Source organism: Stegostoma tigrinum, chromosome 9 (assembly GCF_030684315.1).
Source record: "Stegostoma tigrinum isolate sSteTig4 chromosome 9, sSteTig4.hap1, whole genome shotgun sequence".
Classification (NCBI taxonomy): Eukaryota; Metazoa; Chordata; class Chondrichthyes; order Orectolobiformes; family Stegostomatidae; genus Stegostoma; species Stegostoma tigrinum.
The window spans coordinates 15608770-15633600 of NC_081362.1; the positions used below are offsets into that span (position 1 = coordinate 15608770).

At 45.4% G+C, this 24831-nt stretch overlaps 1 protein-coding gene across 5 annotated transcripts in view; it reads left to right on the forward strand.

Annotated features, from left to right (window-relative positions):
• urb2 (URB2 ribosome biogenesis homolog) overlaps nt 1-24831 on the forward strand; it is a 31102-nt gene that overhangs the window by 464 nt on the left and 5807 nt on the right. Inside the window, exons 1-8 of one of the 5 annotated variants that reach the window (XM_059648360.1) lie at nt 42-88; nt 8241-8369; nt 9060-9236; nt 11542-14851; nt 19598-19758; nt 19851-19961; nt 20359-20601; nt 23218-23314. In XM_059648360.1, the coding sequence (XP_059504343.1) occupies nt 8244-8369; nt 9060-9236; nt 11542-14851; nt 19598-19758; nt 19851-19961; nt 20359-20601; nt 23218-23314 (4225 nt within the window). In that variant the 5' untranslated portion in view covers nt 42-88; nt 8241-8243. The other 4 variants (XM_059648361.1, XM_059648362.1, XM_059648358.1 and 1 more) reach the window with 4 other exon arrangements.

Consider the following 24831-nt stretch of genomic DNA (forward strand, 5'->3'; position numbering starts at 1 on the left):
GGGTGGGGTCAGCGGGGTCAGAGGTTACATGGTGCCGGGGCGGGGGGAAGCACGTGGTGCACCGCGGCCTGGAGCTGGGGAGCGGCAGGTAGGATGTGACTGTGATCTCCCTATTTACTTCAGATCCCCCTTCCCCAGCTCTGAAGGAGGGTCTAGGCCCGAAACCTCAGCCGCTCCTCTGATGCTGCTGTGTTCATCCAGCTCCACACCGTGTTATCTCTTATCTATATAGCTCCCGTGAGTCTAACTATAAATAAGGAACTGACACGTATATATTTATATAGGAACCTAGAGCACTTGGTAACTTATAGGTATAGGCCTGGGAGGTTTTGTAACCGTAAATATATAAGGCGTGGGGGACTGTATGTTGATGTGTGGTACGTTATGTTATATGTGTTGGAGTTGGGAACATGGGGTGACTATAGATATAAATCTGGGAGGTTGTGCAACTTTAAATACAGAAGGCATGGGGTAGTGTATTTAGGAATGTGGTATACTATGTCATATAATGGTTGCAAATGCCCAAAGTCTCATCAGTAAGTTTGCAGATGACATAAAATTGGTGATATTGCCGATTGTGAGGGTCTCGGGCTGCAGTCTGATATTGATCGGCTGGTACATGAGTCTGACAATGGCAGATGAAATTTAGTACATCACACACTGATCAGGACAAAGGGAAGGATTTTTGTGAGTAATAATGGAACAATATATATCATGAATGGTAGATACCTCAGGAGGCTGAGTGGGGTGTGATAGAAGTACACAAAATTGAGATGAATAGACAGTAGATTGTGAGAATCATTTCCCTGTGGGAAACTTGTTTAAAGCCAAAGGACGTAACTTTACTGTGAGGAATAAGTGATTGACAGGAGATGTGAGGAAAAACTTTTTCCACTCGGAGTTTAGTAGAAATATGGAACATATGGGCCAGAAAGGAAGTAAAACGTCAAGAGATGATGTGGAGAAGTAGAATCATGTTACCATTATAATTACGGAACCTGATCCTGACGAGCATGAGAATTGAGAGGGCAAGCCTAGGGTCTTGTAGGAAATGTTGGTCAGCAAAAGAAACTGATGTTCACGTTTCCAATGATTGGATCAATAATTCTGGTGCTGAAGGAGAGGCCTTTGAGGAGGAAGTTTTGAAAACATCATAAAAAGATGCGAGAGATGGTAGGAACTGCCGATGCTGGAGAATCTGAGACAACAGGCTGTAGAGCTGGATGGACATAGCAGGCCAAGCAGCATCAGAGGAGCAGGAAAGCTGACGTTTCGGGTCGAGACCCTTCCTGGATTGAGCTGCGGAGCATTAATGCGCTCTGTGTAACACATTCATCATAGAGCAGGAATTAATTCTGCTTGGTGTTCAAATTTTTCTTGCCACTTAACAGCTCAGCTTAGGCTGGTGAGGTGCGTTTGGGAATAGGCACCTGACGAGTCATGAATGCTGCTGAGCAATTTGCAGTCATCAATGCACTTGAATTTTACATGTTAATCTCTGAGTGGGACCTTGGTGCGAACGCCTGAAAGTCAAACTGCACCAGATTCACTGGCTTACCTTTACCAACTCTCTTAATTACATCCTCCAAAGAAACTCCAATAGATTTGTCAAGCATAAATTTTCTTTCGCACATGCTCCATTATTAAATATTGCATAAAGGACTTGAGCATTTCTCCCAGTACCGATGTTGGGCAAATTAGCCCGTAATTCCCTTTTTTCTCTGTTTAAATAGGGGGATTACATTATCTACACTCCAAATTTAGAGGAACTGTTCGAGTCTATAGAATCTCTAAAAGATTCTTGTTCGTGCATGGACAATTTGTTGTGCCACTTTCTAAAGTGTAGATCTCTGGGCCCCGTTTGGATTTATCAGTCTTTAATTCCATCTTCTTCAGGAATTCCTGCTCTGCACTAATGAATTCAGAAACAAGACCACAATTTGTAATCAGATGAAAGTTGCCCATAAATACAGTTGTACCTTTTTATTGCTTAGATCTCTCTCTAATTACCTGTTTAATGCCTTTCCCAACATCACCAGTACAGTTTGCCGATCTATATGCAACTGTTTTCTGCCCCTTGGTGTTTCTGAGCTTTACCTGTACAGATTCCATTTCATGGGAGTTAGAATCCTTCCTCAGCATTGAGTTAATTCCCTCCTAAAAATGAGCAGCGCTCATCTTTTTTCCTATTTGTCAGCCCTTAATAAAAATGGTTATTACCGTTGGATGTTCAGTCCCATCCCAGGTCATTTGCAACCATATCTTAAGTCTGTGGTCAGCAAGGTTTTGGAAAGAAGTCTGAGGGATAGGATTTATGACTATTTGGTAAAGCATAGCGTGATTAAAGGGAGTCAGCATGGCTTTGTGAGGGGCAGGCCATGCCTCTCAAATCTTATTGAGTTCTTTGAGGAAGTCACGAGACAAGTTGACGAGGGTCGAGCAGTAGATGTGGTGTGCATGGACTTCTTCAGCAAGGCATTTTGATAAGTTTCCCCATGGCAGGCTCATTCAAAAAGTCAGGAGGTATGGGATACAGGGTGATTTGGCTGTCTGGATTCACAATTGGTTGGCTGACAGGAGGCAGAGAATGGTTGTAGATGGTTAGTATTCTGCTTGGAGGTCAGTGCTGAGTGGTGTCCCACAGGGTTCTGTTCTTGGGCCTCTGCTCTTTGTAGTTTTTATAAATGACTTGGATGAGGAGGTTGAGGGGCGGGTTAGCATGTTTGCTGATGACACAAAGGTTGGAGGTGCCGTTGATCGTATCGAGGGCCATTGCAGGCTTCAGCGGGACGTTGACAGAATGCAGAGCTGGGCTGAGAAATGGCAGATGGCGTTCAACCTGGATAAATGTGAAGTGATGCGTTTTGGAAGGTCGAACTTAAATGCTGAATATAGGATTAAAGGCAGGATTCTTGACAGTGTGGAGGAACAGCGGGATCTTGGTGTTCAAGTGCACAGCTCCCTCAAAGTTGCCACCCAGGTGGATAAGGTTGTTAAGAACGCATATGGTGTTTTGGCTTTCATTAACAGGGGGATCGAGTTTAAGAGCTGCGAGGTTATGCTGCAGCTCTACAAAACCCTGGTGAGACCACACTTGGAATATTGTGTCCAGTTCTGGTCACCCTATTATAGGAAAGTTGTGGAGGCTTTGGAGAGGGTGCAAAGGAGGTTTACCAGGATGCTGCCTGGACTGGAGGGCTTGTCTTAGGAGGAGAGGTTGACTGAGATGGGACTTTTCTCTCTGGAGAGAAGGAGGAAGAGAGGTGACCTGATCGAGGTGGACAAGGTAGTGAGAGGCATGGATAGAGTCGACAGCTGGAGACCTTTCCCCAGGGCAGGATTGACTGCCATGAGGGGTCATGGTTTTAAGGTGTTTAGAGGAAGGTATAGAGGAGATGTCAGAGGGAGGTTCTTCACCCAGAGAGTTGTGAGCGCATGGAATAGTTTACCAAAGGTAGTCGTGGAAGCGGAGTCGTTAGTGACATTTAAGTGACTGCTGGACATGCACATGGACAGCAGTGAATTGAGGGGAATGTAGGTTGGGTTATTTTATTTTTGGATTAGGAATATTCCACGGCACAACATCGTGGGCCGAAGGGCCTGTACTGTGCGGTAGTTTTCAATGTTCTATGTTCTATCTCTGTCGTCACAGCTACATCATACCTGTTTATATCTATTTGCATGACCAAATCATCCACTTTATTATGAATGCTTCATGCATTAAAACATAAGGTCGTAATATTTGTCTTTTTAGTGCACTTTGTCCTGTTTGTGTTTTGCACAGTTTGGCCTTGATACCTGCCCTTGAATTTTCTGTCTTCTCATCTTTTTTTTGTTTTTGTTCATGTTTCCTACTCTTCAGTCTGCCTGTATAAGTTCCCATTCCACTTATCCATTAGCTCCATAATACTGCATTCATGACATAGCATGTTGATAATGAGTGTATCGTTGCACCTAAGTTTTGGCTTCACATATATTTAAACTTTTTTTAAGTAGGGTTAATTTTGTAATGCATGCATGGAGCAAGCTGCAAGTTATTCTAATGTTGCTGCTGAGTGTGTTTATTCGTAAGCATATTGTCCAAAATCTCGACAATTGAAGTGAATTTTTAGTTTGCAATTTAAAATTGCAGGAGATGGTATGGAGGGGAGGTCTTATGAGGAAAGGCTGAGGGACTTGAGGCTGTTTTCATGAGAGAGAAGAAGGTTGAGAGGTGACTTAATTGAAACATATAAAATAATCAGAGGGTTAGATAGGGTGGATAGGGAGAGCCTTTTTCCTCGGATGGTGACGGCGAGCACGAGGGGGCATAGCTTTAAATTGAGGGGTGAAAGATATAGGACAGATGTCAGAGGTAGTTTCTTTACTCAGAGTAGTAAGGGAATGGAACGCTTTGCCTGCAATGGTAGTAGATTCGCCAACTTTAGGTACATTTAAGTCGTCATTGGACAAGCATATGGATGTACGTGGAATAGTGTAGGTTAAGATGGGCTTGAGATCGGTATGACAGGTCAGCACAACATCGAGGGCCAAAGGGCCTGTACTGTGCTGTAATGTACTATATATATTGGAGTTTGGAACACTGGGTAACTATAGATATAGGTCTGGGAGGTTGTGCAACTGTAAATATATAATGGATGCGGTGAGTATATAACTGTGTATAGGTATGTGGTACATTTTGTCATATGTAGGAGTCTGGAATGCTGGGTACCCATAGATGTAAGTTTGGTAATTGTATAACCATATATAGATAAGGAATGGGGGAATCTGCACAGCTGTGTTTAAGCATGCTGGGCATTGTCATAGGTAAAGGACTCTGGAATGCTGAGTAACCATAGATATATGTTTGAGAGGTTGTAAGCTGTAAATATGTAAAAGATGGGGGCTGTATATAACTGCACATAGGCACACAGGACACTATCACAGATAAAGGAATCTGAAAGAATGGGTAACTATAGGTATAGTTTTGGGAGATTGCACAATTTTAAACATATAAAACATGGGGGGAAGCATATGTAACTGCATGTCAGTATATAGGACACTCAGGAGTTTGATTAGATTACCTACAGTGTGGAAACAGACCCTTCGGCCCAATAAGTCCACACCGCCCCTGAAGCATCCCACCCAGACCCATTCCCTTATAACCCACACACCCCTGAACACTATGGGCAATTTAGCATGGCCAATCCACCTAGCCTGCACATCTTTGGACTGTGGGAAGAAACTGGAGCACTCGGAGGAAACCCACGCAGACACAGGGAGAATGTGCAAACTCCACACAGACAGTTGCCTGAGGCTGGAATTGAACCCGGGTCCCTGGTGCTGTGAGGCTGCAGTGCTAACCACTGAGCCGTCATTGGTACTTAGAGTGTGCATAGAAAAGTGTAGAACAGGAGCAGGTTTTTTCGCCCACTGTGTTCACATTGGCCATGATGCCATTTTAAACTAATCGCGTGTGCCTGCACATAGTCTATGCCCCTGTTCGTGAGCCTGTCAAATTGCCTCTTAAATGTTGCTATCGCATCTGCTTCTAGCATCTCCCCTGGCTGCACATTGCAGGCACCTAATTCCATCTGCCTAAAAACTTGCCTCACATGACTCCTTTAAACTTTTCCCTCTTTCACTTTAAACCTATGTCCCCTAGTATTTGACATTTCCATCCTGGCAAAAAGACTCCAACTATCCACTTATCCCTGCCTCTCATCATTTTAGATCCTTCTTTTGAGTTGTCCCTTTATCTCCACAACTCTAGTGAAATTGAATCCTGGTTTGTGCAACCTCTCCTTATAGTTAATACATTCTAATCCGAGTGACATCTTGGTAAACCTTTTTTACACCCACTGCAAAGCCACCACATCCTTCTTATAGTGAGGTGACCAGAACTGCATATAGTACTACAAATGTGGCTGAAATAAAATTTTATACAGTTGCAACACGTCTTGTCAATTTTTATACTCAGTGCCCTGACCAATGAAAGCAAGGATGTCGTACGTTTTCTTTACCGTGTTGTCCACTTGTGTTGTCAAGGCTGAATCATTAAGTATGTTTAAGACCGAGATCAACAGATGTCTATGAGGATAACGCAGGAAAGTGGAGTTGAGGATTATCGGATCAGCCTGGTTTCATTAAATGCTGGAGCTGACCTGATGGGCTGAATGGCCTACCTCTATCCCTATGTCTTATTATTTTATGGCATTTATGTAGGATTCTGAGGCATGGTGTTGAGATACATATAGGGGGGTGTCAGACATTATAACTGTATATGGGGATCTGGGGTGCATCCTGTAAATGTACTGACAGGATCGAAGGCCTTTGTCTCAAAGCACATCCTGTGGAACAGCTGGCATGAGCTGGCAGGAAAAGTAGCGAGGGTTTCTGGTAAACAGGTGTTTGTCTGTCAGCACCTCACAGCAAACACCATAGAGTCAGAAAGCATTCTCGTAACATCCGTGAGACTGTGCAGCCTGGAGCTCTTTCCCTGGCAAAGAGAAGGCTGAGTGGTAACTTTTAACATTTTAAAGTCTATTAAGTTAGGAAGGTTTTAAAAATGAAACGTGCACTTGTGACGGAATTCAGAATAGGTGTAACTACTGGAGTTCCCCCATTTATGAAAGTTTGACAAATGCTCTTATGTATGAACACAATCTTGTGCAGGGTGTAACATTAAAGGTCCAACATTCAAATGTTTTCCGTACTTATGAATGGCTATTTTGTATTGCCCTGCATTGGCACAAACTGACTTGCAAACAGACCAGAGAAAAGAATCCATTCACAACCTGGAGACTGCTTGTATGTAAATCAAGGATATCTAATTATATTACGAGGGGGCTTTCATTCTATATAGGCATGTACTCTAACTATACAGAGGAATCTGGAACATTAACTATACATATAGGATATGGGAGACTATGTAAATATATATCACTGTAAGATATATGTGTCTATGTGGAAGGACATAAAAAAGCTAATTGTATTGGATACTTTTCATCCGGAGCTGTGGGATACTCAGTGTGTATTAGGATTTGGGACTCTACCTGATTATACAGTATATGATTATGAAACACTCTGTACCAGAATATGTAGGGTTATACGCTGCTCAATCTGTGTGTATGAGAATGTATCTAACTATATATAGAGCTACACACAATTTTAACATTATGTATGGATGTGGAGAATCTGTATGTAATTATAGTTTGAGACACTGCTTAAAGGGAAGAATCCACATAGATATATCGGAATAAAAACAAAGTTGCTGGAAAAGCTCAGCAGGTCAGTTCTGAGGAAGGCTCACCGGACCCAAAACGTTAACTCTGTTTTATTCTTCACAGATGCAGCCAGACCTGCTGAGCTTCTCCAGCAACTTCTGTTTTTGTTCCTGATTTACAGCATCCCCAGTTCTTCCTGTTTTTAGACATATGGGAATGTTTACTTCCACCCAAGAAGGCAAACAGGTCCTCAGTTTAATATCTCAGCTGAAAGATGGCAATTTTTATCTTGTTTGGTGTTGGGATGTGAATGTTCCTGGGAAGACCAGCATTTGTTTGCTCATCCTAAATGTCTTTGAAAGTGTGCCTGGAGAAGATGCAACACTGGGACTGTCGACTCGTATTTTGTGCTGAAGTCTTAAATTGGGACTTGAAAATCCACAAACCTCTGACTCAAAGGCATCAATACCAACCATTGGTGAAGTAGACAGATGTAATAATTCACATTTACAAGGATGTTGCCAGGGTTGGAGGGTTTGATTTGTAGGAAGGGGCTGGTTCTATTTTCCTTGGAACATCGGAGGCTGAGGGGTGACCTGAGAGAGGTTTATAAAATCATGAGGGGCATGGATAGACAAGGTCTTGTCCCTGGGCTGGGACAGTCCAAAACTAGAGGGCACAGGTTTAAGGTGAGAGGGGAAAGATTTAAAAGGGACCCAAGGGGCAGGGTTTTCATGCAGAGGGTGGCGTGTGTTTGGAATGAGCTGCCAGAGGAAGTGGTGGCGGCTGGTACAGTTACAACATTTAAGAGGCATCTGGATGGGTATGTGAATAGGAAAGGGATAGAGGGATATGAGCCAAATGCTGGCAAATGGGACTAGATTTATTTAGGATATCTGGTCGAAATGGATGAGTTGGACAGAAGGGCCTGTTTCTGTGCTGTACATCTCTATGACTGTAAGTTGGGAGTGAGCATTAAATCACTGGGCATCTGTGTCTATGTTAACTCTTTAAAGCTCGTTCTCTCATTTTCAGATCATGGCTACAATTTATTCTGGGATTCATCTAAAGCTGAAAAGTACGAAGACCCCATGGGAAGACAAGCTAAAACTGGCTCGATTTGCCTGGATTTCACACCAGTGTTTTCTGCCCAACAAGGAACAGGTGCGTGTATCCGATAAACTCTTTTTGAATCTGTTTAAATGTGGTTTCAAAATTCTCATCCTTGTTTTTAATCCCCTGCGTCTCTTGACTATTAATCCAGTGACATTGTTACTGAACTACTGTCCTGTCAGTTGTAATTGTTTGTAGAGAGGGAGGATCTAATGGCCTTTTCTTATTGGCTAATGAGCAAAATATTTTAATGTGGTTGGGTATTTTTAGGCTAAAAGCACATGCATGTAAATGAGAATGTGTGAGACTGTGTGGTGCTTGGTCAGTTGTTGTGCTATTGAACTCAGATCCAGCCTCAACAATCTGATCAGACTGAACTGCGTTCAGTCAAACTTGCCAAAGGCAAGTTTATGGAATTAGCCACAGTCTCATTGTCTAATGGAACAGGCTCAAGGGGCTGAATGGCCTACTCCTGTTTCTATGTTCCGATGAAATAATAAAGAAAATAAGTGTTCAGTGAAGAGGTCTTGTTGTATGTTGAGTACCTTCTCAAACCTCTTGCCCCAGAGGAAGAAAATACAAGTAACATAAATATCTATCACCAGCTTGTTTAAAATCCTCAAAGCATACGATTTCACAGTTTCATTATTAATATATCTGCTAACTTCTAAATGGAAACCATTTTTGTGGGAGCATTTTTCAAAATGTTCTAATTTACTTCATTTTCTTTCGCGATCAAAGATTTTAATGGATTGGGTTTGTCGTGCATTAAGTGGATATTACAGCAAAAAGCCACAGTTTGGAGATGACATTCTGGAAGGTCTGTGGACGTACCTAGATGATATTCTTCATAGCAAAAAGCTGCAGAAACTGATTGAGAAAGGGAAGATTATCACTCTTCATGCTACCATTGCACAGGTAAGATGACACAAAGTCACAGTGACATAGATCTATTGTCATGAGTCTATTGTCATTTTACTCCAGCCTAGTTCATTTCGTTTTGACAGGAGTGGGCTAATTGGTGACTATTGAGCTTGACATGCATTTTAAAAAAAGAACTTACATTTTTATAGCGGCATTTGATCATCCTGAAATGTTTAACAGACACCAAAGCATGTTTAAGGTCAGTGCTGTATTGTAGGGAACACAGCAGTCAATTTGCGAAGAAGTTATGTTCCACAAAACAGCAATGCATTAAGATTAGAGAAGCTATTTGGTGATGTATCCTGAAGGATAAGTATTGGACAGGATACTGGGAAAGGTAGTTTTTGAAATATTGCCGTAGGACCTTTCTACATCTACTTGAGAGGCATGTCTGAATACTGTCTCATCTGAAAGATGGCACCTCTGACAATGCAGTAGTCCTTCAGTCCTCCATCAGCCTAGATTCTGTGTGGCTGTCTCTCTGGTGGGATTTGATTGTATTCTAAGAGTCAACCACTGTGGCAAGGTGAGAAAGATCAGTGTCAAGTTGTGGTGTGAGACCTGTTGAATTGGCCTAAGGAGAGGGAATGAATGTCCTCTTCCTGTTGTGATTTCTTGACCCATGTCCTGTGCATCTGAAAGAAAAAGTGACAAGGTTTTCTGATAAAGAGGTGTGTCTGAAAGCAACCGGCAGGAGGGCCAGATTATCCCTGACCACAGTGTGTTCAGAAAATGAATAACATTTTCAGAAATGTTAAGAATTAGTGGAGGTAGTGAAAATTCTAAGTATTTAATACCACAAATGCTGAAAGTACTTTTTAACCTCAGAGGACTTAACAGGCTGGAGATGAAGAGAAGGCTGCAAACTGGGGTGACCTTTGCTTTATTTCTGGTATAGACTGCCCTACAAGTGGAACCCTGTCCTTTCAAAGGTGCTGGTGGACTTAGATCACTTTCAGATGATCCGTCTACTGGTATTGCGGCTTGCCACTACTCCTATCAGTGCTATCTCACACTTGCACCATCCTGTCATATCCACTGTGACTCTGCAGCCGCTCTCTGATATTCATATCGTCAAACAGTGTCTCTCTCTGCCACCCTCCATTTAGCCCTCTGGAAGAGATATCTATAAATTTTCAGCTCTGATCATAGCTGAATAACAACATTCTCTTTCTAAGTGTTGCTGCTTGAGTTCTATTTGCTGTAGCGATTTCAAACACCACTTCACTTATCTTTATCGTCCCTATATTGAATTGTTAGCAATAGTCTTCACAATTACATTTTAAAGACCTTTATGTCCTTCATGAATAGATCTGTACTTACAGTCTAGGCTTCTGAGCAGACAGGAAAATTGGATAGAATGAAGCATCTTATAATTTTTTTTTCCTTTTAACAGGTTTCAGTGATCTTGTTGTTAACAAATTGTTCATGTTCACAAAATTACTCTGGCTGTCTCCATCCTTCTTCTGACTTTGGTATCTACGGTCTTCTGTCAGAAACGTTTAAAATTATAAAGTGTTTCAAAAGGAGAGATTTCCACTTGTGGGGCAGTCCACAACTAGCATTCATAATTATAAGAAAATTGTTTTAATATAAAATCCAGCAGAGAACTCACGTAAAAACGTCTTTTCTCAGAGATTGGAATTCCTCCCTAGGGGAGTAGTTGAGACAAATGGCACAGAGGGGTTTAAGATGAAATGAGGTAACCACACTAGGGAAAAGGGGACAGTATATATTAATGGAGTGAAATAGGGGTAGTATGGTGGCTCGCTGGTTACACTAGGGAACTGGGTTTGATTCCAGCCTTGGATGACTGTCTGTGTGGGGTTTCCACATTCTCCCTGTGTCTGCGTGTGTTTCCTTTGGGTGCTCCGGTTTCCTCCCACGATCCAAAGATGGGCTGGTTAGGTGGATTGGCCGTGCTAAATTGCCCATAGTGTGTTCGCAGATGTGCAGTCTAGGTTGGTTAGCCATGGGAAATGCTGTGTTACATGGATAATGTGGGAGGTGGGTCTGGGAGGGCTGCTGTTTGGAGGGTCGGTGCAGATTTGATGGGCCAAATAGCCTGCTTCCACACTGTAGGGATTCTGTGAATCTAACCATGAAGTAGGGAAGGAGAAGGCTTCTGTTGAATGCAAAAACACCAACGCAGACCAGTTGGGTCAGATGGTCTGCTTGCTATAAATCTTATATATCTCATAACACATACGTAAACTCTATTGATTAATTCGGAAATATGAAATATCAAAGCCTGTGTGAGAAATATTGGCCAATTCTGCTTTTAAAATTTTAATTTCAGATTATAAATGACCGGATCAGGGAACACTGCAGCAACATGCCATCGAATGCCACCCTGTCGAATCTAATGACGGTGCTGAACTGCTGTCATGGTATTCTGACATCTCCTGCCTTCGCTATCATCTACAGCAGCAAGTGGGAGCTGCTGGTGGATCTGCTCTGCATGCTGTCCTTGCTGCTCTGCTGTAGGTTGAAGTCGACAGAGGCCTTGCGCTGCAAGCAGCTCTTCGAGGTCCTCCTGCTGGCCTTTGACCTGTACCTCGTCGCTCAGAGGCAGCAACGCAGCCGGGGCCGGGTTTTCCTGCAGATCTGCAGCCATCTCCTCCAGCCCTTCCTCCTGCTGAGGCACCTGCTGTCCTCAAGGTGCTGGACAAGCGAGGACGACGTGGCCGTGCGGCAGCACCTCAGCAAAGAGGTGGCTCACAAGATCCAGGCTGCCCTCCAGGGCGGCCTGTTCCACGCCGACCACCTGAACTTTTACAGGGAAGAGCTTCTGCAAGACAACGGCTCACAGGAAAAGAAGGTGAACCTACCCAAGGACCTGGTGGCCCCCATCGAGACGATGCTGTCCAAGTTGACCAACGCTGGTCTCTTCAGCCCAGATCTGCACTCTGCCGTGGTCGCGGGCTCAGTCCCGCTGCTGTACAGGCTCTCTCTGGAGTCCTACTGCAGGGAGGGGAATCACCTGCTTGGTTTCCACATCTTTGCCAGGTTCTTTGACACTCTGGGCTTCCCTGAACCAACAGGGGTCAGGTCTGGACAAGAGCCCGCGGACTGGAATCCCGGGTTGATAGCGCTGGACCAGCTGCTCAGTTTGACCTTGGGCAGCAACATTTACAATGTGGCAGTGGACAAAATCCGGTGTGGGGGGCTGCAGTTCACCCTGTACTCCAGAGTGGCAGAAACGTTGCTGTCCTACCCTCGCCAGGAGATACCGGCCTGGTTCCGGTGCCTGAGGACCTTAATCTTGCTGAATCATTTGATCGTGGAGCCGAATCTGGATGACCTGGTGTCGCTGGCGTGGCTGGACGCCGACGTCAGCGATCCGCGGGTTGGCAGAGCCCAGGAATCGCTGCTGTGTACGCTGCTCGAAACTTACACCAAACTGCGGCAGCTGCCCAGGCTCTTCCAGGAGGTGTTGGCCATTATCGCTCGCCCAGCTGCTGATGAATTGAGGCGGCCCGTCCTGTCGGCTGGTCTCACCGAGAAGCTCCATGCATGCCTGTTGGAGCTTCCGGCTGGTCAAGCACTGGATATCTGGGATCTGATGCTGAAGAGCCTGGAAGTCTTGATCCCGGACCTAAGCGGGGACTCGGATCTGGCACTGAAAGCTCTGGCAGTAAGCACTCTGCTGAATGCTGTTCTCTTGAACATGAAGAGCCTGGATGACAAAACACCGGTGCCGGTCCTGAAGCGGGCACAGCTTCTGATGGACAAGATGACCCGAGCGGTGGTGACACCACTCCTGCGTACAGTCAGTGAGCCCTCCGGCAAAGACCGTTCCCCATGGGCCCTGAGGGCTGAGAGCTCGGGCCTGCTCCTCCACTCCACTTGGGTCCAGCTCGATCACATGCTGAAGTTGAACTGTAGCAAGTACGTCTCACCGGGAGGTGCTGAGGCCGGGGAGCAGGGTCTTCATTGCGGCCTCCCTCTGGAGTGGCGGGGTGTCCCGGGCCAGAGCAGCGCGCTGAGCTGCCACTTCCTCCAGCTGCTGGCAATCCAGGGAATGAAAAGTGTCATGATGCAGCCGGGCTCACGGACGGAGGCGGAGGAGGCGTCACTGAGATCGGCCGCGGCGCGTGTCGTGCGGTTGGGGGAGGACGCTGTAAAAAACGCCAGCGCCTGGGCCTGGGACGGAGAGCTCGGCACCATCAATGACGAAACGTACGCTGTGGCGCACTGGCACCTGCTCATGTCGAACCTCGCCCTGCTGCTGCCCCACCTCCCCGAGCCGGAGGTGTCCCACTTGGCGGACGTGGTGACGGCAAACCTGTTACTGCCCGAGCCGGATCGGGGCTCAGAAGACTGTCTCTCCATCCCAGCAATGTGCAGGAGTCTGCTCCGCAGCAGCTTGCTCCCAGAAATGCAGCCACTGCACCATGGCGTTTTACTGCACCTGATGGAAGAGGTGAGCAGCCTGCTCCCTGGCACTAGGTTTAACCTGCCCGCCTGCTTGCTCAAACAGCCGGGTGATGGTGGTGATACCAGCCAGGAGGCTGGTAGCCAGCAGAGCAGCGCTTTGGACTCGCTGGGATCTCACCCCAGCCCCACTCCAGGGAGTTCACTTCTAAAGGAAACACCCAACCACACCCTTTCGGAGCATCAGCTGGATCATCTCCTGCAGCTTTTGGACCTTCTTGGTGCCCTGAGGTTGGACAGCCTGAGTGGCGCTGATCACTTCCATTGCTTTGTTCTGCTTGTGTCCCTGGTCATGACCCTCAAACCCAAACTGGAAAAGGCCAACGCCACCAAGTGTCTGCAGGCACTGAGCCGGACCTACGTCCTCCTCACCGTCCTGCAGACAGGCACCAGCCGCAACGTGGTCTTCAAACGGGCTCACTCTGGCGATATCCTGGAGAAGGTGATGTCCCCTCTGTTTGCAGCCAGCAGCCAGTTGGCTAGCTGTGCAGAGTGCCCGGTCTGGCCAGAGTTCCTGGATGCAGTCCAGAGGTTCCTGACTGTCTCTGCCCAGGCTGTCATCGAAAGGAAGCAAAGCATGTGCCTGAACTTGGAGCAGTTTGTCGCTTTCCTCTCCAGCACCTGGTTATCCTCGGCGAAGAACAAGTGGAGACTGGTGACTGAACAGCTCCTCATCACTGCACTGTCAGCCTTGAGTCGAGTCATCGTGAAGGTGCCACTGCAACCCGACAAGACCAGGCACACTGGCAACACTCTGCATTCCCTGCTAATCCAACTCGTAGGGCTCCTGGTTGAGGTTCTCCAGTCCCATTCCGACAGGGATGGAAGATTAGAGCAGAATCTGACTGTGCTTGGAGTTACTGCTCTCCTTGAAACAGAGTTGTGCCTTAGAGAAGTGGAGGAGGAGGAGGAGGATGTGGTCCACAAGGAGGCTGGTGTGATCCATGAAAGAGGGAACCAAGACACACAGAGCTTGAAACACGCCGACTTGTACCAGAGGACATGTTTGCAGGTTCTTCACCGACTTCCCTCTTCCCCTGATGACCCAGAATCTGTCCAAACACAACTTGAATTTTTACGGATCTACGGTTCAACTTCAGGTCTTTGCTCTGATTGTGATAACGAGACTGGCATCCCCTCTGTTCTCAGTGCTGTAAAGGCCTTGCTCACAGGTAAACAGCTCGTCTTATTCAAAGTATACAATGTAAATGATAACAGCAACTGGCACAGAGTCATTTATGGCCCTGAACAAGGCCATTTGGCCTATTGAGTCCATTCTAGCTCTCCATTAGAGACGTTCAGTCCCATACCCTTGCTCAATCCTGTCGTCTTGAAAGGTTTAGTTACTTCCAGCCCTCGTCCAACTTCCTTTTCAAATCGTTGTTCATCTCTGTTTTGGAGTCATGTAGCTGATTTAGTTTAATTTAGTTACCATAATAGAATGATGCAGAGTATTTTTCCAGGAGTCTTATCAAATGAGATTTCGCACCGAGCCGCGTAAAGAAATAATCAGGACATCTGACTAAACGTTTAGTCCACAGAGGTGGGTTTGAAGGAGTGTCTGAAAGGAAGGAGAGCCGGATCAATTTTGGGAGGAAATTCCGAGGTCCTGATAGCTGAAGGCAGGGCCATCAACAGTGGAGCAATGAAAATGCTGGATGCTCAAAATGTCAGAATTTTGGGGAAACGCAGATCTCACAGGGTTGAGGGGCTGGTGGAGATTACTGAGATCTGGAAGAGAGAAGTCAAATTTTGATTGATTTGGGAAGAAAAATTAGAATTTTATTATCAAGATCTTTGTAGACTGACCGTTTGAGTACATAAGACCATAAGAATTTGGTCATTCGGCCCATCGAGTCTGCTCTGCCATTTGATCATGACTGATATGTTTCTGAACCCCACTTTCCTGCCTTCTTTCCGTCACCCTTGATCCCCTTACTAATCCAGAACCTGTCTATCTCTGATTTCAATACATTCAATGACTTGGCCTCCACAGCCTTCTGTGTCAGTGAGGTCCACAGATCCGTCGCCCTCTGGCTGACGAAATTCCTCCTCATAGTATTTCTCAAGGGATGTCCCTACACTCTGAGGCTGTCCCCTCGGGTCCTAGTCTCTGTCGCTCGTGGAAACATCTTCACCACGTCCACTCTATCTGGGCCTCTCCGTATTCTGTAAGTTTCAATCAGTTTCCCACCATCATCCTTCTAAACTCCATTGGACACAGACCACGAGTCCTCATTCGCTCCTCGCATGACAAGCTCTTCATCTCAGGAATCATTCTTGTGAGCTTCCTATGAACCCCCTCCAAGGCCAGCACATCCTTCCATAGATACAGGGCCCAAAACTGTTGACAGTTTTCCAAATGTGGTCTGACCAGAGCCTCAGCTATAAATCTCTGCTCTCATATTCAAACCCTTTTGAAATTAATGATAACATCACATTTGCCAACATGTAATGTATTTACAAGTTCTGTTTATTTTCAAGTAGCTGCTGAGGAGTGTGTTGGAATAGCAAAGTCTAGAGGTAATGAAAGCATGTAGACAAGGGTGAAACAGACGTGGTGTCAGCTGATGTTACTGATGTGGATATGGGAGCAGTCTTAGCAATGGCACAGATTTATCATCAAAACCCCTCCCTGAGTCAACTAGAACACGGGTCGTCACCCGTCTGGTTCAGCCAAAGACGCTTGCCAGAGAGAGGGATGGAGTCAGTTTCTGGGGAACAGAGTTCATAGCAGGGACTACAGTCAGTGGCTAGAGTCTCGTCAATACTGACTTACTGGAAGAAAGCTCTGCGTTTTGAGTTAAATACATCTCTTCTGCAAAATTAAAAACTACTGGCATATTTTCTGCTTCAGTACTGGGTGTCAAATCAGCCAGCTGGCAGCTTAGAGACAAAGACAGGTGGTGCTGAGATCAAGCTGGACCCTATCAATATACATGTGGAAACTGACGTAGAAATAGCAAGTTCTGAAAACGATGTGCAGGGGTAGTAGGGATGAGATCATAACCAGGTCAAGACTTCTCAACTTGTGGGATGTTGGGACAAAACAGAAAATGCTTCTCCAGTCAACATGAACCACTTGGGCCAAAGGGCCTGATTTTGTGCTGTATGACTCCATGACTATTTTTTAAAAAAACACCAGAAAAGGCTTCCGACAAAATCTGGCTATATTAGTTGCACCGATTACACATTACTCAGTTACCAACTGGCAAAAGACTGCTTCCACTTGAATGGGTCTGATTTATACATAGCCAATCTGTTAGATAACAAAATGCAATGTACTGGAGTGATGAGCAGTGTCAAGTACTGCTATGTGATTGATTTATAACATATTAACCTTGAATCTATGCGCAATTCCTTTCAAATATTTCCTTCTAAATTTAAAATGGAAACCATCCGTGGGACTTAGTCGCACTAATGTTCCATCCTTGATCCTTTGGAGACCCGCTAATACCTCAACAGGAACAGTGGCTCAGAAGGCATATGGCATGCTTTCTTTCATTGGGCGGGGTATTGAGTACAAGAGTTGGCAGGTCATGTTGCAATTGTATAGGACTTTGGTTTGGCCACATTTGGAGTACTGTGTACAGTTCTGGTCGCCACATTACCAAAAGGATGTGGATGCTTTGGAGAGGGTGCAGAGGAAGTTCACCAGGATGTTGCCTGGTATGGAGGGTGCTAGCTATGAAGAGAGGTTGAATAGATTAGGATTATTTTCATTAGAAAGACGGAGATTGAGGAGGGACCTGATTGAGGTCTACAAAATCACGAGGGGTGTAGACAGGGTGGACAGCAAAAAGCTTTTTCCCAGAGTGGGGGACTCAATTACTAGGGGTCATGAGTTCAAAGTGAGAGGAGGAAAGTTTAAGGGAGATATGCGTGGAAAGTTCTTTACACAGAGGGTGGTGGGTGCCTGGAATGCGTTGCCGGCGGAGGTGGTAGACGCAGACACGTTAGCGTCTTTTAAGATATATTTAGACAGGCACATGGATGGGCAGGGAACAAATGGACACAGACCCTTAGAAAGTAGATGACAGGTTAGAGAGAGGATCTTGATCGGCGAGGCTTGGAGGGCCGAGGGGCCTGTTCCTGTGCTGTAGGTTTCTTTGGTTGGCACTGCAGCCTCACAGCGCCATGGACCCAGGTTCGATTCCACCCTCGGGCAACTGCCTGTGTGGAGTTTGCACATTCTCCCTGTGTCTGTGTGGGTTTCCTCCGGGTGCTCCGGTTTCCTCCCACAGTCCAAAGATGTGCCGCCTAGGTGGGTTGTGCATTCCAAAATCCCCATAGTGTTCAGGGATGTGTAGATTAGGGGGGTTGGTCTGGGTGGGATGCCGTTTGTGTGGGTGTGAACTTGTTGGGCCGTAGGGCCTGTTTCCACACTGCAGGAATTCGATGAAAGAGGGTGTAATTCAGCATGCCTTGTTTACATAGTCAGTTTCCATGACAAACTAGTCAGTTGCCTTTGGTGCTGCTCGTGGTGAGTTTGGGTGCAAGGTATGTTTGCAACACACTGGACCAGTACCTGTTCCGTTTCTCCCACCCCCAGTTGTGTGCTTTAATCATCATCATCATCATCTTTCCTTATACCTTACTTTTTTTTAAAAAATCAGATACTTGTAAAAGATGTTAAAATGAGCAGGTTCTCATGTGGTTACACCCACTTACCCTGCTATTTCACAAATCCTCGTCTGTTTGTAGATGCTCTCAATTCTGTGCCACCACCCTATACAAACGCTCACCAGGCATCTGACTGAGCTGGAGCGGGCAGGTTACCCTGAGCCAATCATAATTTGCATTGATATAGCAGCTTTAATGACATAAAATACCCCCAAAGATCACCTCACATGAGCATCATCAGCCAAACTTTGACATTGAATCATAGGAGGTGAAATTAGGACTGGTTACAATAAGCTTGGTCAAAGAGCAGCAGCACAGAGGGGCAGCACGGTGGCATAGTGGTTAGCAGTGCTGCCTCACAGCGCCAGGGACCTGGGTTCAGTGCCACTCTCGGGCGACTGTCTGTGTGGAGTTTGCACATTCTCCCTGTGTCAGCGTGGGTTTCCTCCACGTGCTGTAGTTTCGTCCCATAGACCAAAGGATTTGCAGATTAGGTGGATTGGCCATGCTAAATTGCCCGTGGTGTCCAGGAACGTGCAGGTTAGGTGAATTAGCTATGGGAAATGCAGGGCCACGGGGGTGGTAGGTGTCTGGGTGGGATGCTGTTTGGAGGATCGCTGTGGACTTGATGGGCCAAATGGTCTACTTTCACACTGTAAGGATTCTGTGATTCTATAAGGAGCATGTTAAAGGAGGAGAGAGTGCTTTAGGACAGCGTTAGTGGGTGAATCTCAGAATGAAGTGCTGGAGGGCAGAAAAACCCAAGGAATAAATTGGACTCTGTACGAACCCATGATGAATTTGAATTTCTTTCTTTCATGCGATTTGGGTGTTGCTAGCTGGGCCAGCATTTATTGACCAGCTCCAAGGAATGTAGTGGTGAGCTTCCTTCTTGAGCTGCTGCAATCCATGTGATGTAGCAACACCCACAGTATTGCTACAAATGGAGTTCCAGGATATTGAAGGAACAACGATATATTTCCAAGTCAGGATGGTTAGTGGTTTGGAGGGGAACTTGCAGAGGATGGTGTTCCCATGTATCTGCTGCCTTTGTCCATCACGATGGAAGTGGTTGTGGGTTTGCAAGATGCTGGGGGCCCGGTGAGTTGTTATGCTGTGTTTTGTCGATTGTACAAATCTTGTGTGTTGATGTCCTGGGACAGTTACGATGTATGAAACGGCCTCCCTTTCATTCTCCGTCTCTGTAAAGCGAGCACACTGTTCGCACACGTTAGCTCCTAAACTGCTGTCCTTTCCACTGGCAAACCTACTAATTGTTTTCCGTGCCGCTCCAGCTCCACAGGTGACACAGCAGTTCATTCAGTCGCTGGAAGCTCAGCTTGTCGAACTGCTGCACTGTGTCGCTGAAAGGTGTACAGAACAACAGTTTTACCTCATTGTGAAGTCCATCGCACAGGGTCTTGAGGTCAATAACCTTTGGAATGGACAACATCAGGTGAGATGACCTCCAGCCTGAAACTTCTCTCTTTGACTCAGTATGTACTCTCTCACATTGTCACTCTGGCTTGCTTTGTCCATTTTATTCAGGAAGTCGTGTCATCTTTGAACCTGACCACGCTCTTCTTGAAATGTCCCCTGAGTGGAGATGTAGAAAAGACCCTTTGGTTTATAGTTCCTCAGATCATCATGGCGCTAATGGTGAGTAATGGTGGGTGTCTATTTTTTACACCATTCTGAGGAACAGTTGGAGAGCAACGGCTGTGTCCACTAAGGTTCATGGGAATGTTGTGCCTCCATGAGTAAATGCAGAATTTCAAAGAACAAGAAAGTCGATAATCAGCAAATTGTTTAAGTAGATGATGCTGTGATTTAATGCCCTTTCATGAAGAAAGGTTCCTTCTTATCTAGTCTAGCCTGCATCTGACTCCAGATCCACTGTGGTTGACATTTAAAGGCTCTCTGAAATAGCCTGGCAAGCTATTCTGTTCCACCAGAATTAACAAACATTGGCTTCGCTAGAGACATGCACATCTCATGCAGCGCATTTACCGTTGACAATCTTTCACTGTTACTTTTCAACCACTTTGTTTTCCAGGTTTTGTGTAAGGAAGCAGCCCTGGATCAGCCCTGGGGCTTTAAGGTCACTGTGCTCAGTTTGGAGACCTTGGCAGTTCTGGTCCGTCAGGGAGAAGGCATCCTCTCAAACCCACATCATGTGGCTGTTGCATTTGATGTTTTGTTGTGTGTTCCACTTGATCATCTCAGGCTGGATGAGTATGGATCTATTTTTCGAGCCATCCAGGAGGTGCTGTTTGCAATATTGCAGTCTCAGCCTAAGGTAAGCAGGTGTTGCTGGGTAAAATAAGGGTCCTCCTCTAAATGCTTCTTCTTAATTGGTCTGCTGAACCCTGCACAGGTGGGTACAGGGTGGGACTGTCTCCTTCTCACAGCCTGCCAGTCAGATCTTGCCTTGTCTCTCTTGCTCTGCGCTGTGCTTGATGAGGTGGTTAAGACAACAAGTTTGAAGCATGGCCTGGATAAGTGACCGTGGGCTGCAATTAGTTTACCTTAGGAAGTTCAGAATTATAGAAGATGAAAAAGAAGAGTTTCAAGAAATAGCAATAAATCTGGGGATTGGGAGGATTTTCGAGTACAGCGAAGGATAACCAAGATACTGATTGGGAAAGGGATATGAATATGAATGCAATGCAGCAAAATATGTAAGAAAGGAATGTAAATGGTGATGTGGGTTAAAAGGAAACATTTGGCTAAAATGAATGTTGGTCCATTACAGTGAGAAGAATTTACAACGGGAACAGAGAAAGAGCAGGGATCGAAATGATTAGTTTGTGTCTGTTTTCACTGAGGAGGGTAAAAGAAATCTTCTTAAAGATCCAAGTCGCTGGGAAGAACGTGACATTGAAGGAAATTAGTAATAGTATGGAGATTGAACTGGAGAAGCTAATGGGCTGACAGTTGATAAATGTCCAGAACTTGATGGTCTGCAACTTGTGTTGAAGCAGGTGGCTGTAGAGAGGGATGATGTATTCATGATTGTCTTTGAAATTTATTAGATTCCAGTGGATTAGGATGTAACAAATGTCACCCACCATAAAAAGACAGAACAAGAGAGAAAACTGAGAACTACAGGCCTGTAATCCTTACCTCAGTAAAAGGGAAAATGTTACAATCTACAATAAAAGATGTAACCGATAGACAACTGGTTGATAATGATCTGATTAGGCATAAAGAGTAAGAATTAATGAATAGGAAATTTTATTTGGAAGTTTCTTGCAAGTTTTTAGTTGAGGGAGAGCCAAGGGAAATAGTATGTTTAGACTCCATGGTCTATTCCTGTTCCTATATTCTTGCTCACCAGTAGGTTTGAAGGTGGGTTGGGTGGAGCTCATTAACTCCAATGTGCAGGCCCTTGTCCCCACTGAAATACCAGCAGCGTATTTGTGTCTGTGTGCCAGATGAGGTCATTAAATGGACAATTAACTGTGAACCAGTGTCAGGAGAGACCCATACTGAGGCCTGAGCCCTGTACAGGATGGTGATAGACACAGAGTGCTACTTCCTTTACCAGTCCCAGAATCTATCAGAGTGCACCCATTCTCCCTGGCCCCGTTTCTCCCCCCCCCCCCCCACCTCCCTTTGATGGGATTGAAGAATTGGTAAATGTTAGCATACAGTCACCCCATTACAGTGCTACAGTATGCTGCAGTTAATGTTATAATGTGCTGTTGGTTAAAGGTACAGTACACTTACATTCAATTTGCTGCTGTATTTTCACTTTATTTAAGCTTAGAACGATTTAAAAAATGTAATACTTCACAATCATCTTTGCTATTAGATTTCCCTCTTCAGCAGGACTTCCCAAACCATTTCTCATCCTGACCCCTTTTTGCAGTGTGTGCGCAAAAGCGGCACACAACAGTTACCTGTGGAGTGGAGGAGGGCGGGGTGTGATGCTTTGGTGGTGGGGAAGGGGGTTGAGTGGGAGAAATGCCTGTTTGGAATTGGGGTAGGGATATTGTGCCTGAGGGGGAGAGAGTTAAGATTCTGTCAGGTAGGGAATGACTGCGGACAGGTTGAGAGGGAATGGGGAAGAGCTGTGATAGTGGGATATGTTGAGTCACAGGGTTTCTAGGTTATAACGCACCTAACTTCCACGGTAAATTTTCGGTTTGCAAAATCAAGCAGTTGAGTTACACACAATCTTTTTAAAAAACTGCTTTAAAGGAGCATAGACAGCCATTAGTGCCTCAAAGGATGTGACCCGAACAGAGAACAGTACAGCACAGTACAAACCCTTCGGTCCACAATGTTGAGCTGACCTGTTATCCTACAAAAGATCAATCTACCCTGCATACCCTACATGACCCTTTAATATTTTGGCAGCTGACCACATTAGGGGTCATGACCTTGGGAAACCTTGTTTCTTAAAATAAAACTATGCTGATGAAAATGCTTTTACATTGGAACAAAGGGCAACTTTTTTTACATCGGCCATGGGAAATGCAGGGTTACATGGATGGTGGGGGGGGTGGGGGGGGGGTTTGGTCTAGGTGGGATGTTTTTCAGAGGGTTGGTGTGGACTTGATGGGTCGAATAGCCTGCTTCCACACCGTAGGGATTCTGTGACACATGGGGCTAATCACACTGATATTAAAGTCTAACTTTACACACGAGTGGGTGAAGCTGACCATATCAGACAGCTGGCTCTTGGACGAGATCTGACCAACCCTGGCTGGCCTCATCTGGGATCTTACTGATCTGGGATTAACATGACATCAGGGGGAAAGTGAGACTGGCTCAACATTAACTGAAGTGGGAAGCATTTTTGAAAAGGTGAACATTTTTGGAATCCATGAAGGTCTGGCTTTAATTATTTCTTGTTGCCCCAATTGAAGCATTGTCACTCACTGGAATCCTTTGCATTTGTTCACAGATTTTGTTCAATGCAGCACCCACTTTCTTTCAGTGCTTTAACCGGCTGGTGCTTTCAGTTATGCATAAAGGGCGTCAGAAATGCGTTGGAGATAAAGGTCAGTGCAGATCAGCTTTGTCCTGAATTGTTTCACTTTCTCTTATTCATTCATGGGATGAGGGTGGCGCTGGCTGGGCCAAAATTTATTACCCATCCCTATTTGGTCTTAAGAAAGTGGTGGTAAGCTACTTCCTTGAACCACAACAGTCCATGGTAGATTGCATGTGAGAGTTCCAGGATTTTGACCCAGAGACATCAAAGGAAAAGTGATACATTTCCATGTCAGGATAGTGAGTGGCTTGGAGATTAACTGTATCAGCAGTCCTTGTCCTTCCAGAGGATAATCGTTGAGATTTTGGAAGGTCCTGTCAGAAGAGACTTTGTGAATTTCTGCAGTGCATCTTCTGGATGGTACACACTGTTGAGCATTGATAATGGAGGGAGTGAATGTTTGTGGATGTGGTGCCAATCAAGTGGACTGCTTTTCCTGGATGATGGCAATCTTCCTGAGTGTTATTAAAGCTGAACTTATCCAACCAAGTGGAGAGTATTCCATCACATGCCTGATTTGTGCCTTGTAGATAGTGGATAGACTTTGGGGAGTCAGGTGGTGAGTCACTTGCTGCAGGATTTCTAGCCTCTGACCTGCTGTTGTATCTACAGTATTTATGTGGCTAGTCCAGTATAGTTTATGGTCAATAATAATCCCAAGATGTTGATGGTGGGAGATTCAGCAATGATAATGCCATTGAATGTAAGGGAATGAATGTTAGATGCCCTCTTGTAGGAGATGGTCTTTGCCTGGCACTTGTGCAGTGCAAATGTTACTTATCACTTATCAGCCCAAGCCTGGATACAGTTGCATCTGGACATGGACTACATCAGTATCTGAAGAATCACAAATGATGTTGAACATTTTGCGGCCATTGATGAACATCCCCACTTCCGTCCTTACAATGTCAGGAAGGCCCATAATGAAGCAATTGAAGATGCTTGAGCCTAGGTCACTACCTTGAGGAACTCTAGCAATGATATCCTGGAGCTGAGATGACTGATCTCCAATGTCTACAACCATCTTCCTAAATGCCACGTAAGATTCCAACTTATTCTATTGACTCCACTTTTGATAGGGCTTCTGGATACCACATTTGATCAAATGCGATCTTGGTGACAAGGGCAGTCATTCTTACCTCACTTCAGCTCTTTCGTCCATGTTTGAAGGAAGGCTGTAATAAAGTTAGGAAAAGCGTGGCCCGGATAGAAGCCAGCCTAAGCCTCACTCTGCAGGTTATTGGTGATGATGGTGTCTGGGATGAAGATACGTGATGGGTCATGAAGAAGACACTACATTGAGTTGCCTCTAATGCATTGGATTCCAGCCTGTTTTCTTTTTAAAAATTCCTTCATGAGATGTTGGAGGCCCTGGCAAGGCCAGCATTTGTTATCCATCCCTAAATGCTCTGAACTGAATGGTTTCCTCAGTCTTTTCACGAGTAGTTAAGATTAGATTCCCTACAGTGTGGAAACAGGCCCTTTGGCCCAACAAGTCCACACTGTCCCTTGAAGCATCCCACC